At 43.9% G+C, this 13,776-nt stretch overlaps 1 protein-coding gene across 3 annotated transcripts in view; it reads right to left on the bottom strand.

Annotated features, from left to right (window-relative positions):
* ece2b (endothelin converting enzyme 2b) overlaps positions 1–13,776 on the bottom strand; it is a 154,658-nt gene that overhangs the window by 90,724 nt on the left and 50,158 nt on the right. The window contains exon 1 of one of the 3 annotated variants that reach the window (XM_080185712.1): positions 11,837–12,083. The exons of 1 other annotated variant lie outside the window; for it this stretch is intronic. In XM_080185712.1, the coding sequence (XP_080041838.1) occupies positions 11,837–11,839 (3 nt within the window). In that variant the 5' untranslated portion in view covers positions 11,840–12,083. Of the gene's footprint in view, positions 1–10,548; positions 10,803–11,836; positions 12,084–13,776 lie in introns of those variants that run through there. One more of the 3 variants, XM_080185710.1, reaches the window with a different exon arrangement.

Here is a 13,776-nt window from a genome sequence, read left to right as displayed (position 1 = left end):
TCCATCTTCTTAAGGGGCCTAAGACCTTCCACGCAATACCCTCCAATCAGAGAATCTAGCAGAAACATGCAATGGTGTGTATTCAAATCCCTTTTGCTTTTAGGAATGTCTGATTAGGGATGGGCTGGTGGATTTTTAAATGCTGATTTCTTTACAGCATCCAGAAGATATTGACACCAGCAGCAGCTAATTTTCTTGCCCACTTCCTGGCAGAAGGTCCGGCCAGTGGGATCATACTGACATAATCCTCTAATTCCAAACAGGCATCAAACAGGTGCAAGACCACCATGAAAATTGAACTCATTCATTTGCAAAGGTCCACGGCCATTCTTCATTCCAACAGTGTTGCAACAATTTCAATTAGCAAGTTCCTTGAACACAATGCAATGATTCAGCAACGGAAGAACATTTTTTTCCAAACAATTCATTGTTTCCTAGAGTAAACGGAAATGTAAGCAAATGGAAATCAAGTGAAAAATCTTAGGGGAATAAAACCTACTCTAACATCCATCGTTTGAGAAGCTCTGAGATTACTATGGTGACAGCACCTCAGTTTTATGCAGGTGCTCACTGCAAACCTGTTTAAAATGATTTGCTTCTGGGTAAAGCCAATGGCTGGCAAGAAAGGATGTTAAAAGTCAATTCTGCATGTTTCAAATGCAGAATTGATAGTAGTTGTCATTTTCTGTTAACAAAACATTATTTTAGATGTGCAAATATACAACTGAATGGAATGTAAGCTTTTTAGTAAAATATATTTTGAGTGCATTTGAGTAAGAAAAGAGTACTTTGTTACTTTTTACGTGGACTGCATTCCCCATTTTTTTCTTTGTTGGATGTATTTTATTCTAATGCTTAAAGTTAATATTTGTCCATGTCCAAATGGAGCATGACTGGACAATATCCAGGCTTGGGCTGACAAGTGGCAAATAACATTCACGCCACACGTGTCAGGCAATGACTATCTCCAACAGTGAGAATCTAATCATCATCTGTTAATATTCAATAACATTATCACTGAATCCCCATTATCTAAATCCTGGAGGTTACCATTGACCAGAAACTAAACAGGACTAGCTATTTGAATACCATGACTACAAAAGCAAGTCAGAGGCTAGGTATTCTGCAGCAAGTCAGATCAAGTCCATGCTAGAAATTGGTATGGAGCTGATTACAATGTGGAAATTTTCATTTATGTTCTTATTTCCACATGATCAGCTGGCCCAGACTAAAGTCTCTGGGCCCACTAGCATCTCCCGCCTACCCAGCCAGGATCTCCTGACTCCCCAAAGCCTGTCCATCATCAACAAGGCACAAGTCAGCAGTGTGATGGAATATTTTCCACTTGCCTGAATGAGTGCAGCTCATCCAGGATGTAGCAGTATACCCACAAACATTCACCCAGTAAATACTGCCTTTTTCTAGCATGCTTATCAGAATGAATTTCTGACACTGTGCACTGCAGATTGCCCTCGCGCAATTCACTCTGGAAATGTCCCCTCCAGACAGGTAGGGTCACCTGATCCCCATCTGTGGGGAGAAGTTTTAACTCTACTGGAGTGAACCTCTCCTGGCTGGATAGGCAGGAGATGCTAGTGGGCCCAGAGACTTTAGTCTGAGCCTGCTGATCATATGGAAATGAAGATTTCCACATTGTAATCAGCTCCATACCAATTTCTAGCATGGAGCTGAACATGCAAAAAAACTTCATGCCGGAGAGGTATGGAGGCTGTGATGCCCAACTGGATGCCTGTGAAAGGGCCCTCATTGATGTCGCCCGCCTGTGCGCTAGTCAAGCAGTGTAGTGGCTGGGAGAATTGCCTCCGCCCCCACCCCCACTCCCACATTCCACACTAACAACCATTACCATCTAGACAGACAAGGGCATCAGATGCATAAGAACACCATGTGTAAATTTCCCTCCAGCCCACTCACCATTCTAACTTGAAATATAATGTTGTTCCTTCACTGTTTTGGGCCAAAATCCTGGAGCTCCTACCCTAACAGCACTGTGGACATACCTACACCACATGGATTGCAGCAGTTTACACAGCTCACCACCACGTTCTCAAGGCCAATTAGGGATGGGCAATAAATATTACCCAAACCAGCAATGCCCATACCCCATGAATGAATAAAAAATGTTTTAAAAACAGGGAGAGCTTGTCTTTTTTGACCTAAAATTGACCTTGCAAGACTTTCTGGTAAAATTGCTCCTGATCAAGTATATTATAAATCTTTTGTAATGACAGGCTTCAGCAAGTTATTTTTTCCACTAGACTTTGCTGGCATGGATTTTCCAGATCATGTAATTCATAAATGTGAAATAATAGTAGGCTTCAGCAAGATGATTGAACTAACATTCTCTTTTGGAAGTTATTTTTGTGGGCAGGGCGAGGTCATAAAGAATATTTAATTTTGTTCCTCATCCCAAAAACATGTGTTTTTATGCTGACTTCCATAACTTTGACTAGCAAATAACTAACACAGCATAATGAAGAATGGCCTTCTTTAGTGCTCTAAACTCCGATGGTTATCTATCGTACTATTCTCCAGCCATAAAACTAAAGAGTTTAGGTTGCAGATTTCACTAGACAACACTTACATTTATAGTACCTATAATGTAAAAAAAAACTCAAGCCATTGCACTTCTGTGTAATCAGACAAAAGTAGTTTCAGGTCAGAGAAGAAGGTATTAAGAGATCTTTTAAAAGCTTGGACAAAGAGGGAAGTCCAGAGGGTTCGGGAATGGGGAAACAGGGGAATTACTGCATTTTTAGTTCAGCTGATTAACTGTATCACAGGCAATTGAAAGGTACTGGGGAGGTTACACACAAGGGGCCAGCATCACAGGAACAAAGAGTTTAGTTTAGGGTGAATTGTAGGGCTGGAGGAACTTGCAAAGAAAGGGGGGAACTTGGTCATTACGTTTACACCTTTTGGGAACCTGAAGTTTGAGATGTCAGAGGACTGAGCACGAATGTAAATTATAAAAGACCTTGCAAGTCTTTCTAGTAAGCATGCACCTGATGAAGTAAATCTTGTGTAACAGCAGCCTATATCTTTTTCACAAGCATTCACTGGTAAGATAAAGTCTTAAAGTTTATTTATTAGTCACAAGTAAGGCTTACATTAACCCTGCAAAGAAGTTACTGTGAAATTCCCCTAGTCATCACAGCTCATTGTTCATTGGAGCAAGCTGAGAGAGGATTGATTTGTGGCAGGTAAGTGATTAACTGTTTTTTTAAACTTTTTTTGCGGGGTTTCTGGTTTTGAAAAAGTCACTTTAAAAGTTAAGCGGAAGTGGGCCTCAGGGTGAGCTGGGAAGGGTTTTTTAAGCACGTGAGGTATAAAAGGGAGGCCACACTAACCAGCAGGCAGCAGAGTGAGCAGGGAGCAGAGTGAGGGATAAAGGCTTTGGCTCATCAGGCTTAGGCAAGAAGGGCGAGGCAAGGTAGGATTAATTTGTAGTTTGTACTAACTTAAACTAGGTAATTGAGATGGAGGGACATGTGATGTGCTGTTCCTGCATGATGTGGGACCCCAAGGTGATTCCCAGTGAACACGTCTGCAGTAAGTGCTGGTTGCTTGAGGAGCTCTGGTTCAAAGTAGACGAGCTGGACTCTGAGCTTCAGACACTGCAACGTATCAGGGAGGGGGAGTGTTACCTGGATAATGTGCTTAAGGAGAAAGTCACAGCCCTTAGACTAACTAACTCAGCCGGGGGTCAGGGACAACAGGAGGTGGCTGCGAGGCAGGGAGTCGGGGGTGGGGGGGAGGCAGGGAGTGGGGGGAAGAAGGCAGGGAGTAGAGTCCCAAGAGCCTCAGCCCCTGAATCTGTACAACAGGTTTGAGATTCTTGCTCCCAGTGTGGACAAGAACGAAGACTGCAAGGTGGACGAGCAAACTGCCCACGGTACTGTGGTGCAGGGAGCCGTTGAAGCAGAGGAAGTAAAGAGAAATGTAGTGGTAATTGGGGATAGTGTCGTTAGGAGCATAGACACTGTTCTTTGTGACCAGGATAGAGAATCCCGAAGGTTGTGTTGCCTGCCTGGTGCTCAGGTCCAGGATGTCCTATCTGGGCTGCAGAGGAACTTGGAGTGGGAGGGTAAGAATCCAGTTGCCGTAGTCCGTGTGGGTGCCAATGACATAAGCAAAACAGCAACAAAGGATCTGCAGAGGGAGTATGAAAAGCTAGGAACCAAATTAAAAAGCGGAACCAACAAGGTGGTAATCTCTGGATTACTACCTGAGCCATGCGCGAATTGGCGCAGGATCAATAGGATTAAGGAGGTGAATGCTTGGCTCAAGGATTGGTGTGGAAGGAATGGGTTTGAATTCATTGAACATTGGCACCAGTATTGGGGCAGATGGGACTTCTTCAAATGGAATGGCCTTTGTCTGAATCATGCTAGGACCAGAGTCCTGGCAAATCGTATAACTAGGGCTGTAGATAGGGCTTTAAACTAACTGGTGGGGGGAGGGTGCAGGGGTATGGGGAATTACAAAATCAAAGGTAAAGGAGAGGGTACGAGTGCAGGTTAATGTTGAGGACATTCAACAAGTTAAAGGAGTAGAGGGCTCAGGAGAGGTTAGTAGCGTTTCAACAAATCGGGTCCAGATAAAGGCTGGCATAAAGATACTTTACCTGAATGCACGGAGCATTCGAAACAAAGTGAATGAGTTGATGGCACAAATCAGCACAGATGGGTATAATCTAGTGGCTATTACAGAAATGTGGTTGCAGGGTGGCCGGGACTGGGAACTGAATATCCAGGGGTATTAGACATTTAGGAAGGATCAACAGGAAGAAAGAGGAGGTGGGGTGGCTCTGTTAATAAAGGATAATATCAGGCCAGTAGTGAGAGACAATATAGGCTCTAAGGAGCAAAAACTGGAATCGTTGTGGGTGGAGATAAGGAATTGTAAGGGGAGAAAGTCACTGGTGGGCGTAGTCTACAGGCCCCCAAATAACAACTTTGAGGTGGGGAGGGCTATAAACAAGCAAATAATGAATGCGTGCAAAAACGGAACGGCAATAGTCATGGGGGTAAATTTTAACCTGCATATTGATTGGTTAACTCATATCAGACTTGGTGGGCTTGAGGATAAGTTCTTAGAATGCTGTCAGGATAGTTTCCTTGAACAGTATATTACAGAACCTATGAGGGAGCGAGTTATCTTAGATCTGGTACTGTGTAACGTGACAGGTGGAATTAATGATCTTCTTGTGAGGGATCCTCTTGGGATGAGTGATCACAATATGGTTGAATTTCTAATACAGATGGAGGGTGAGAAAGTAGGGTCCCAAACCAGTGTCCTCTACTTGAACAGAGGGGAGTATGATAGGATGAGGGCAGAATTGGCTAATGTAGACTGGGAACGCAGACTGGTTGGTAGGACAGCTGAGGAACAGTGGAGGGTTTTTAAAGAAGATTTTTTTCAGTACTCAGCAAAAATATATTCCAGTGATAAAGAAGGACTGTAAGAAAAGGGATAACCAGCCATGGATAATGAAGGAAATAAAGGAGAGTATTAAATTAAAAACTGATGCGTACAGAATGGCCAAAAACAGGGGGGAATTAGAAGATTGGGAAAGCTTTAAAAAAACAACAAAGAACGACTAAGAAAGCGATAAAGAAAAGATAGATATTGAAACTAAACTAGCTCAAAATATAAAAAATAATAGTAAAAGTTTTTACAAATATATAAAAAGGAAGAGAGTGGCTAGAGTGAATGTTGGACCCTTGGAGGACGAGAGAGGGGATTTAATAGTGGGAAACAAGGAAATGGCTGAGACTTTAAATAAGTTTTTTGTGTCAGTCTTCACGGTGGAGGACACAAATTGCTTACTGAATATTAATGATCGAGGGTTGGGAGGAGGTGAGGTCCTTAATACAATTACTGTTACTAAAGAGGTAGTGCTTGGTAGACCAATAGGACTGAAGGTAGACAAGTCCCCGGGCCCGGATGGAATGCATCCCATGGTACTGAAAGAAATGGCAGAATAGCAGATGCATTAGTAGTTATTTATCAAAATTCACTGGACTCTGGGGAAGTACTGGCTGATTGGAAAACAGCTACTGTTACGCTGCTGTTTAAAAAAAGTAGACAAAAGGCCGGTAACTACAGGCCGGTTAGCTTAACGTCCGTAGTTGGGAAAATGCTGGAATCCATCATTAAAGAAGAAATAGCAGGACACCTGGAAAAGGATGGTTCGATCAAGCAGAGTGAAAAGTCTGACAACACCAGGTTTTAGTCCAACCTATTTTCTGTGTCGATATGCGCAATCTTCTTGGAGATCCTCTCCACTTGGATCCGGCAGTTTGTGGTGTCGATAGTAGTCATGATGTGGGTATGCCGGCGTTGGACTCAAGCAGACGCAGCATGGATTCATGAAGGGGAAGTCGTGTTTGACGAATTTACTGGACTTTTATGAAGATGTGACTAGTGCGGTTGACAGAGGGGAACTGGTGGGTATGGTGTTTTTAGATTTCCAGAAGGCATTTGATAAGGTGCCTCACAAAAGGTTGCTGCAGAAGGTTAGGGTACACAGAGTTGGGGGTAAAGTGTTAGCATGGATTGAGGATTGGCTAGCTAACAGGAAACAGAGAGTTGGAATAAATGAGTGCTTTTCTCATTGGCAGTTGGTGACTAGTAGCGTGCCGCAGGGATCGGTGCTGAGGCCTCAACTGTTTACCATATACATAGACGATCTGGAGGAGGGGGCTGAGTGTAGGGTAACAAAGTTTGCTGATGACACAAAGATGAGTGGGAAAGCAAATTGCGTGGAGGACACAGAAAGTCTGCAGAGAGATTTGGATAGGCTGTGAGTGGGTGAGGATCTGGCAGATGAAGTATAATGTTGGCAAATGTGAGGTTATCCACTTTGGAAGAAATAATAGTAAAATGGAATATTATTTAAATGGTGAAAAACTACATCATGCTATTGTGCAGAGGGACCTGGGGGTCCTTGTGCACAGATCGCAAAAACCCAGTCTGCAGGTGCAGCAGGTGATCAAGAAGGCAAATGGAATGTTGGCCTTTATCACGAGGGGGATAGAATATAAAAGCAGGGAGGTCTTGCTGCAACTGTACAAGGCACTGGTGAGGCCACAACTAGAGTACTGTGTGCAATTTTGGTCTCCTTATTTGCAAAAGGATACACTGGCCTTGGAAGGAGTACAGAGAAGGTTCACTAGGTTGATACTGGAGATGAGGGGGTTAGCTTATGAGGAGAAATTGAGTAGATTGGGCCTGTACTCATCGGAGTTTAGAAGGCTGAGGGGTGATCTTATAGAGGCATATAAAATAATGAAGGGGCTAGATAGGGTAGAGCTAGAGAGATTCTTTCCACTTAGAAAGAAAGCCAGAACTAGAGGGCACAGCCTCAAAATAAGTGGGGGTCAGTTTAGAACAGTTGAGGAGGAACTTCTTCTCTCAGAGGGTAGTGAATCTCTGGAATTTTCTGCCCATTGAAGTGGTGGAGGCTACCTCATTGAAAAATGTTTCTATCATGGGTAGATAGATTTCTGATCGATAAGGGAATTAAGGGTTATGGGGAGCAGGCAGGTAAGTTGGACTGATCCACTTCAGATTTTATTGAATGGCGGGGCAGGCTTGAGGGGCTAGATGGCCTACTCCTGCTCCTGTTTCTTATGTTCTAGTGCCTGTTTGGGTTAACATACCTAACCAGCACGTCTTTCAGAACGTGGGAGGAAACTGGAGCAAACTCATGCAGACACAAGGGGGGAGAACATGCAAACTCCACAAGTCAGTCACCCAAGCCAGGAATTGAGCCCAGGTTCCTGGCGCTGTGGAGCAGCAGTGCTAACCACTGTGCTACTGTGCCACCCAATGTCAGGCAAGTAGAAATTAGTGTAGTATAGGATACAATCAGCAGAATTTCAAATGAGGTGCAATTTGACTATGTTCTTTTGTGAGTAAATATGCAGTTAAATTCAAGTGTCATCAACCGTACAATATTAGATGTGTCTCTTCTCCCAAACATGATGGAATACCTTTGTTTTATGCAGTGCAGCATCAAATAAATTATTTATGCAAGTTTTCTTAATTAATAGCTCCAACTGATAAGATCATTTCACTGCACTGAGACAAGGCTGATAAAAACAACTTTGCAAAAGATTAAATTAGCTTCACATTACAGTGTTCTGCAAAACAGGAGAGAATAATAAACTCCTCCGATAATTTCTTTTGGTTTCAGATTCCAGCATCCCCAATAATTTACTTTTATCCAGGAGAATAATAAATGCCATGTCTGCCACATTTCAACAAATTCCCTACAAAGGTCACACATTCACAAAAGACAAGGTAAAGCAAGATAGATTCTTGAATAACAAGGGAGTGGAAGGTTATGGGGGTAGGGAGGAATATGGGGCCATGATCCTGTCGACGAGCAGAGCAGGCTCGAATGGCCCAGTGGCCCACTCCTAATTTGTATGTTCATATGTCGAGTTTTTATTATGTAAGGTTCATGAGAAATGCAAAAGTTACTCACAGGGCAGCATGGTGGCACAGTGCTGCCTTGCAGCACCAGGGATCTGGTTTTGACTCCAGCCTCGGGTAACTTTGTGGAGTTTGCACATTCTCCTCATGCCTAAGTGGGTTTCCTCTGGGTGCTCTGGTTTCCTCCCACACTCCAAAGACGTACAGTTTAGGTTGACTGACTGTGCTGAAATGCCCCTTAATATCAGGAGGATTAGCACAGTAAACACAGGACAGTGATATGGTCTGGATGGGACTGTTGTCGGTGCAGGCTTAATGGGCCAAATGGCCTCCTTATGCACAGTGGGGGGTCTATGACTCTATGAATTATCAAATAAATAAGTCTCCCACAACAAAAAAAAGTGCTACTGTACAATGAAGTGCTTAATGGCTTTAGGCCAGTGTACATTTTTTTGAATCAATTTTTATTTTATTAGTGTCACAAGCAGGGTTACATTAACACTGCAATGAAATTACTGAAAATGCCTTAGTCACCACATTCCTGCACCTGTTTGGGTACACTAAGGGAGAATTAAGTATGGCCAATGCATCTAACCAGCATATCGGCATGGTAGCATAGTGATTAGCACTGCTGCTTCACAGCTCCAGGGACCTGGGTTTGATTCCTGGCTTGGGTCACTGTCTGTGTGGAGTTTGCACATTCTCCTCGTGTCTGCGTGGGTTTGCTCTGGTTTCCTCCCACTATTCAAAGATGTTCGGTTGATTGGCCATGCTAAAATTGCCCCTTAGTGTGCTAGGATACTTAGGTTAGAGGGATTTGTGGGTAAAATACATAGGGATATGGGGGTAGGGCCTGGGTGAGATTGTGGTCGGTGCAGACTCGAGGGGCTGAAGGGCCTCTTTCTGCAGTGTAGGGTTCTATGATGATCTTTTGGACTGTGGGAGGAAACTGTCACAGTCAGAGGAAACCCATGCAGACACAAGGGGTATGTGCAGACTCTGCTCGGACAGTGACCCGAGCCAGGAATCAAATCCAGGTCCCTGGCACTGTGCAGCAGCAGTGCTAACCACTGTCACATTAGTGGTCTACTTATGAGTTCTTTGGAGCTGAAAGTGCCATTCAGCAGATTAATCTTCCATTTTGAATGCCTGTAATTCCTCCAGCCCTATAACCCTGTGATCTCTGCATTCCTCCAATTCTGGCCTCTTGAGCATCCCAAGTGTTAACTGTTCCATTATTAGCGATTGTGCCAAGGACCTAAACTCTTGAATTCTCTCCCTAAAATTTCCATGTCTTTCTTTCTTGCTTGAAGATGTTACTTAAAGCTGACTTCTTTGACCATGCATTTGGTCATCTATATTGATATCTCTTTATGTGGTTCAGTGTCAGCCTGTTTAATAATCCTTCTGTGCAGCACCTTGAAGTTTTATGGTGCTATATAAATGCAAGTTGTAGTAGCTGTTGTTGTTGAAAGTCTTAATAGACCAGACTTATGTAACTTCAGAATGCAGATGTTACATGGCCAGGCAGAATGCGATCATGCCCATCAGTTGAGGGAGACAAGAATCAGAATACCGAGAAGTACAGGCGGCCATTTGGCCCATCGAGCCTGCACCAACAACAATCAACCCAGGCTCTATCCCCGTAACTCCACGTATTTACCCCGCAAATCCCTTGGGGCAATTAAGTATGGCCAATCCGCCCAACCCGTACATCTTTGGACTGAAAAGACGTAGGAAATCGGGACCTGGTAGATTATTGCGGGGGTGATTTTTTTAGCTAACAGAAAGATTTAAAACCAAATTCGCAAGATCGTTCTTCCCACTTCAGTAAGAAAATATCACGCTTGCGCCTCTGGAGTTGAAAACATTCAACCTGCGCGTGTTATTGAATGATAAACAAAGACATCTCCCCTCCAGGAGATTAAAAGCGCAATGATGGGGTCGCAGACAAAACTGGTGCCCTTTTTAAACTTTTGGCTACCATCGCCCACCTCGGCAGCGGAGATCAAACCTGAGCTCGAATTTGGCAGCGGGTGGAAATGCTAATGAGACAAGCTGAACGATTAAAAGTTGATTTACCATGAGCGGTGCCGCAAAACTTTCCTCTGAGGAGAGCTGCATCCGGAAGGCTGGGATTGACAGCGCACAGCTGCTCATTAGCCCCTTCCCGCCGTTCTCATTGCGGCCGGGCTTTCACCCACACACACACAGGCAGCAGCCAGCCGGAGGGGGGAAAGAAATCCTCCACCACCGTACAGCGCCCTCAACTCAAGTCCTTTTCCCTCCACCACACCGGGTTTTCCGAAAATGAAAGACGACCCACTGGGATTGTGTGTGTGTGTGTGAGAGGGAGAGAGAGAAAGGACGGCCAATCATTTGCCGCTGATGCTAAACAGTGCCTCAGACGCCTGCAGACACTAACTGCATTCCATAAACATCCTTCCTGTTACCGCAAGTTTACACGGATAAGGGGAGGCGGGAGCGGGGCTGGATGGTAAAGAAGAACCTGGACTGTCTGCAGCCAGCCATTCAATGCTGAACGATCCACATTCGCACGCAGCAGCAGCTGCCCACCCCCCCCCTCCCCCCAGACCCCGCTTCCCTCAGAGTGGGTGGATACCCAAAACATAGCACAATAAACATTCACAAATAAAACTCCCCTGGGCCTTGAAAACAGCTACAGCAGGCAACACGTTGCTTCTCTACCCAGATTTGTTATTCAATAGAACTCGATACAATTCGGGGAGCGGGAGCGGGGGGGGGGTTAAAATTGGTACAAGGGGAGGGGGGAGAGGCTTTCAGATGTAACATGGGGAGGACAACAATATTTTTTATTGCTTCCTTCTGGATTGAATCTCGCCCACCGATCATCTCCCGGGGTGGGGGAGATCGAATCATGGATTGTGATGCAGCTGAGGGTAAATGTGAGGATATAAACACAGGGGGAAATAAATAAATCTACACCGCCGTCAAGTTGACTGCAGCCACCCTCGCCGGCTGACTGTTCATGGCTCCCAGGAAACCCGATATAACCTGATGCCCACTCTTTGGTTCTCGCCCAGAGAGTCAGTCAGGGAAAGCAGGGCTGGAAGAACATGTTTTTTTCTCTCCAATCCATCCTCTCCGCCTGATGATCTTCTGGCCTGTGCTAATGTCGCTGCGTGTTAATTATCTTCATAGAAGCCATGCTCCTTTTGTAAAAGAATGTAGCAATGTCCCCACATTGTTTTATTTTTGAAAACGTATCCAAATTACAATCTTAATTAATTACAATAAAAGCAACGCTCTGCTCCATTGTCTTATATAAGGCAAGTCACCAGTTAATGGAGAAGAATAAATGTCCCCAATGCTTGACCGCTCCACTTACCATCCTGAAGTGTCTAAGGAATTCCCGGCGCAAGAGATTGCTGTTACCCTTTGCTCCAGGTGCTGACTGACTGACAGGAGGAAACAAAAATAAAAAAAATCCTCGCACCCAGCTACTGTTTCGAATTAAGTCTCACTGGTCCCAAAATATTATTGTGTGGGTTTGGTTTGGCCCAATGCCTTTCATTAACTTCAAGCAAACAACACTAGGAGAGGAAACCCTTCCCTTTTCCCGGCTCCTCGGACTAGTACTCCTCTGGGCTGCAGAGTGGAGCACAGCACCCTGCAAACTGTTCTCTTAAAGGGAGGATGCCCTCAGCAGAGTAATACTATGCACGTCGAATTCTGGTTCAGCTCAACAATGGGTAAATCCCACCACAAGCACACGTTAAAACTTTAAAACTCCACGTAGACCTTCGGAGGTTGTGCTCAACCCTAGAAAGTGAATTTAAATTTAACATTTAACACTTTATTGTGCTATTCCTCTGTGAACCTTATAAGGGAAGTGTTTTAAGTGGGTTAAAGGCTCTGATAATATCGCAAATAAATAAATTAATTTCACGCCAACACGGGTGCGTTGATATTCTCAACAGTCATTCCTGTCTGAACTTGTGGAAAAGCCGGTGAGTGTGAACCCCAGATCATTCACGATACCAGGCTTATAAGCCTAACCTGAACAGGGCGAGAAAAATACCGTAAAAGTTATGCAGGTTGTATGCTTAATACAGAGAATGGACGTACCATGAGGAACGATTACAATACCCAATTCATCCATGCAAGAAAAGACAAATGGCCAACTAGAGAGAGAGAGTTCTTCCCTTCACCGTGTAGACTGATAATTATTTTTGAAAACTGCTCGAACGGGAATAATGACAGTGCGGGCATCTCTCAAAGCTCATTGCTACCAGTGGGTGCACTGGCACCCAGCAAAGTCAAGCTTTATTCAACATTCTGAAAGAAGGAAATAATCCCACTTTTAATGTATGCATTAAAGTGTAATTTCATTAGTCACAATAACTTCATTGCAGTGTTAATGTGAGTCTACTTGTGACACTAATAAAGAAAAATATTACATTTGATTAGCTTCATGTTGAATGGGCTGTATCCAAAAAGCGTTGTCCGAATATATAAAGTCTTTCAGACAACAAAACCAATTCATTTTTTACAGTAAAATCCCAAGGAGTCGAATCCCATAGGATCCATCCGTAAATTTGTGAAAATGCTGGAAAAGCTCAGCAGGGTTGGCAGCATGTATGGAGAGAAATAAAATTAATCCTTTGCGGCTGCATGACTCTTCAGAGCTTCTATTTAACCTGATATGCCGACGTCAAAAACCATAGATTCAAATGCCAAGTAAAAACACAGTAAAACGGTAAGTGTGTGAAAAGTCTTTGTTCAATTTGTTCAAACCTTACAATGTCATGACCTTGTAAGAGGCCAGAGTCTTGTGATGGAAAACGTCAGGAGTTAGCTCCAGAAAAAACGGTAATTTTTTTCTTCCCATGTCAACAATGTTAGCAAATGCTCTTGAACATTGGTATGGACAGTTGTTCTCATCCCCTTCTGCGGTGGAGAGAATTCCTGCTTGTTAAATCGTTCCAAGATGTTTGCCTTGTGTTTCATAACGGTGGACAAACTCGAAGGTAGAATCTTCCACACCTTCCCGATATCCATTCCAGGTCATAGTTTTCCACTTTCTATATCAACTTCACCTTCTCCCCGGTGGACCACACTTTTCACTTGGCTATACTCACAGATGGTGCCCATACTTTCACAAGAAGATCTCAGTGTCAAATGATGACATGGCCAACAGTGCTTAATTTCAGGCTCTTGTGTGGTCTACCTCTGCTCTGATTGGTCGGTGCAGTCATATGACAAACTCAGAGAAGTTGGACGAATCTGGAGTTAGGAGTGTGGAATTTCAGCTTATTATGGGCATCA

This window comes from Carcharhinus amblyrhynchos, chromosome 3 (assembly GCF_965287045.1).
Source record: "Carcharhinus amblyrhynchos chromosome 3, sCarAmb.v2.hapA, whole genome shotgun sequence".
In the NCBI taxonomy this organism is placed as follows: domain Eukaryota; kingdom Metazoa; phylum Chordata; class Chondrichthyes; order Carcharhiniformes; family Carcharhinidae; genus Carcharhinus; species Carcharhinus amblyrhynchos.
This window is presented reverse-complemented; position numbering and strand designations above follow the sequence as displayed.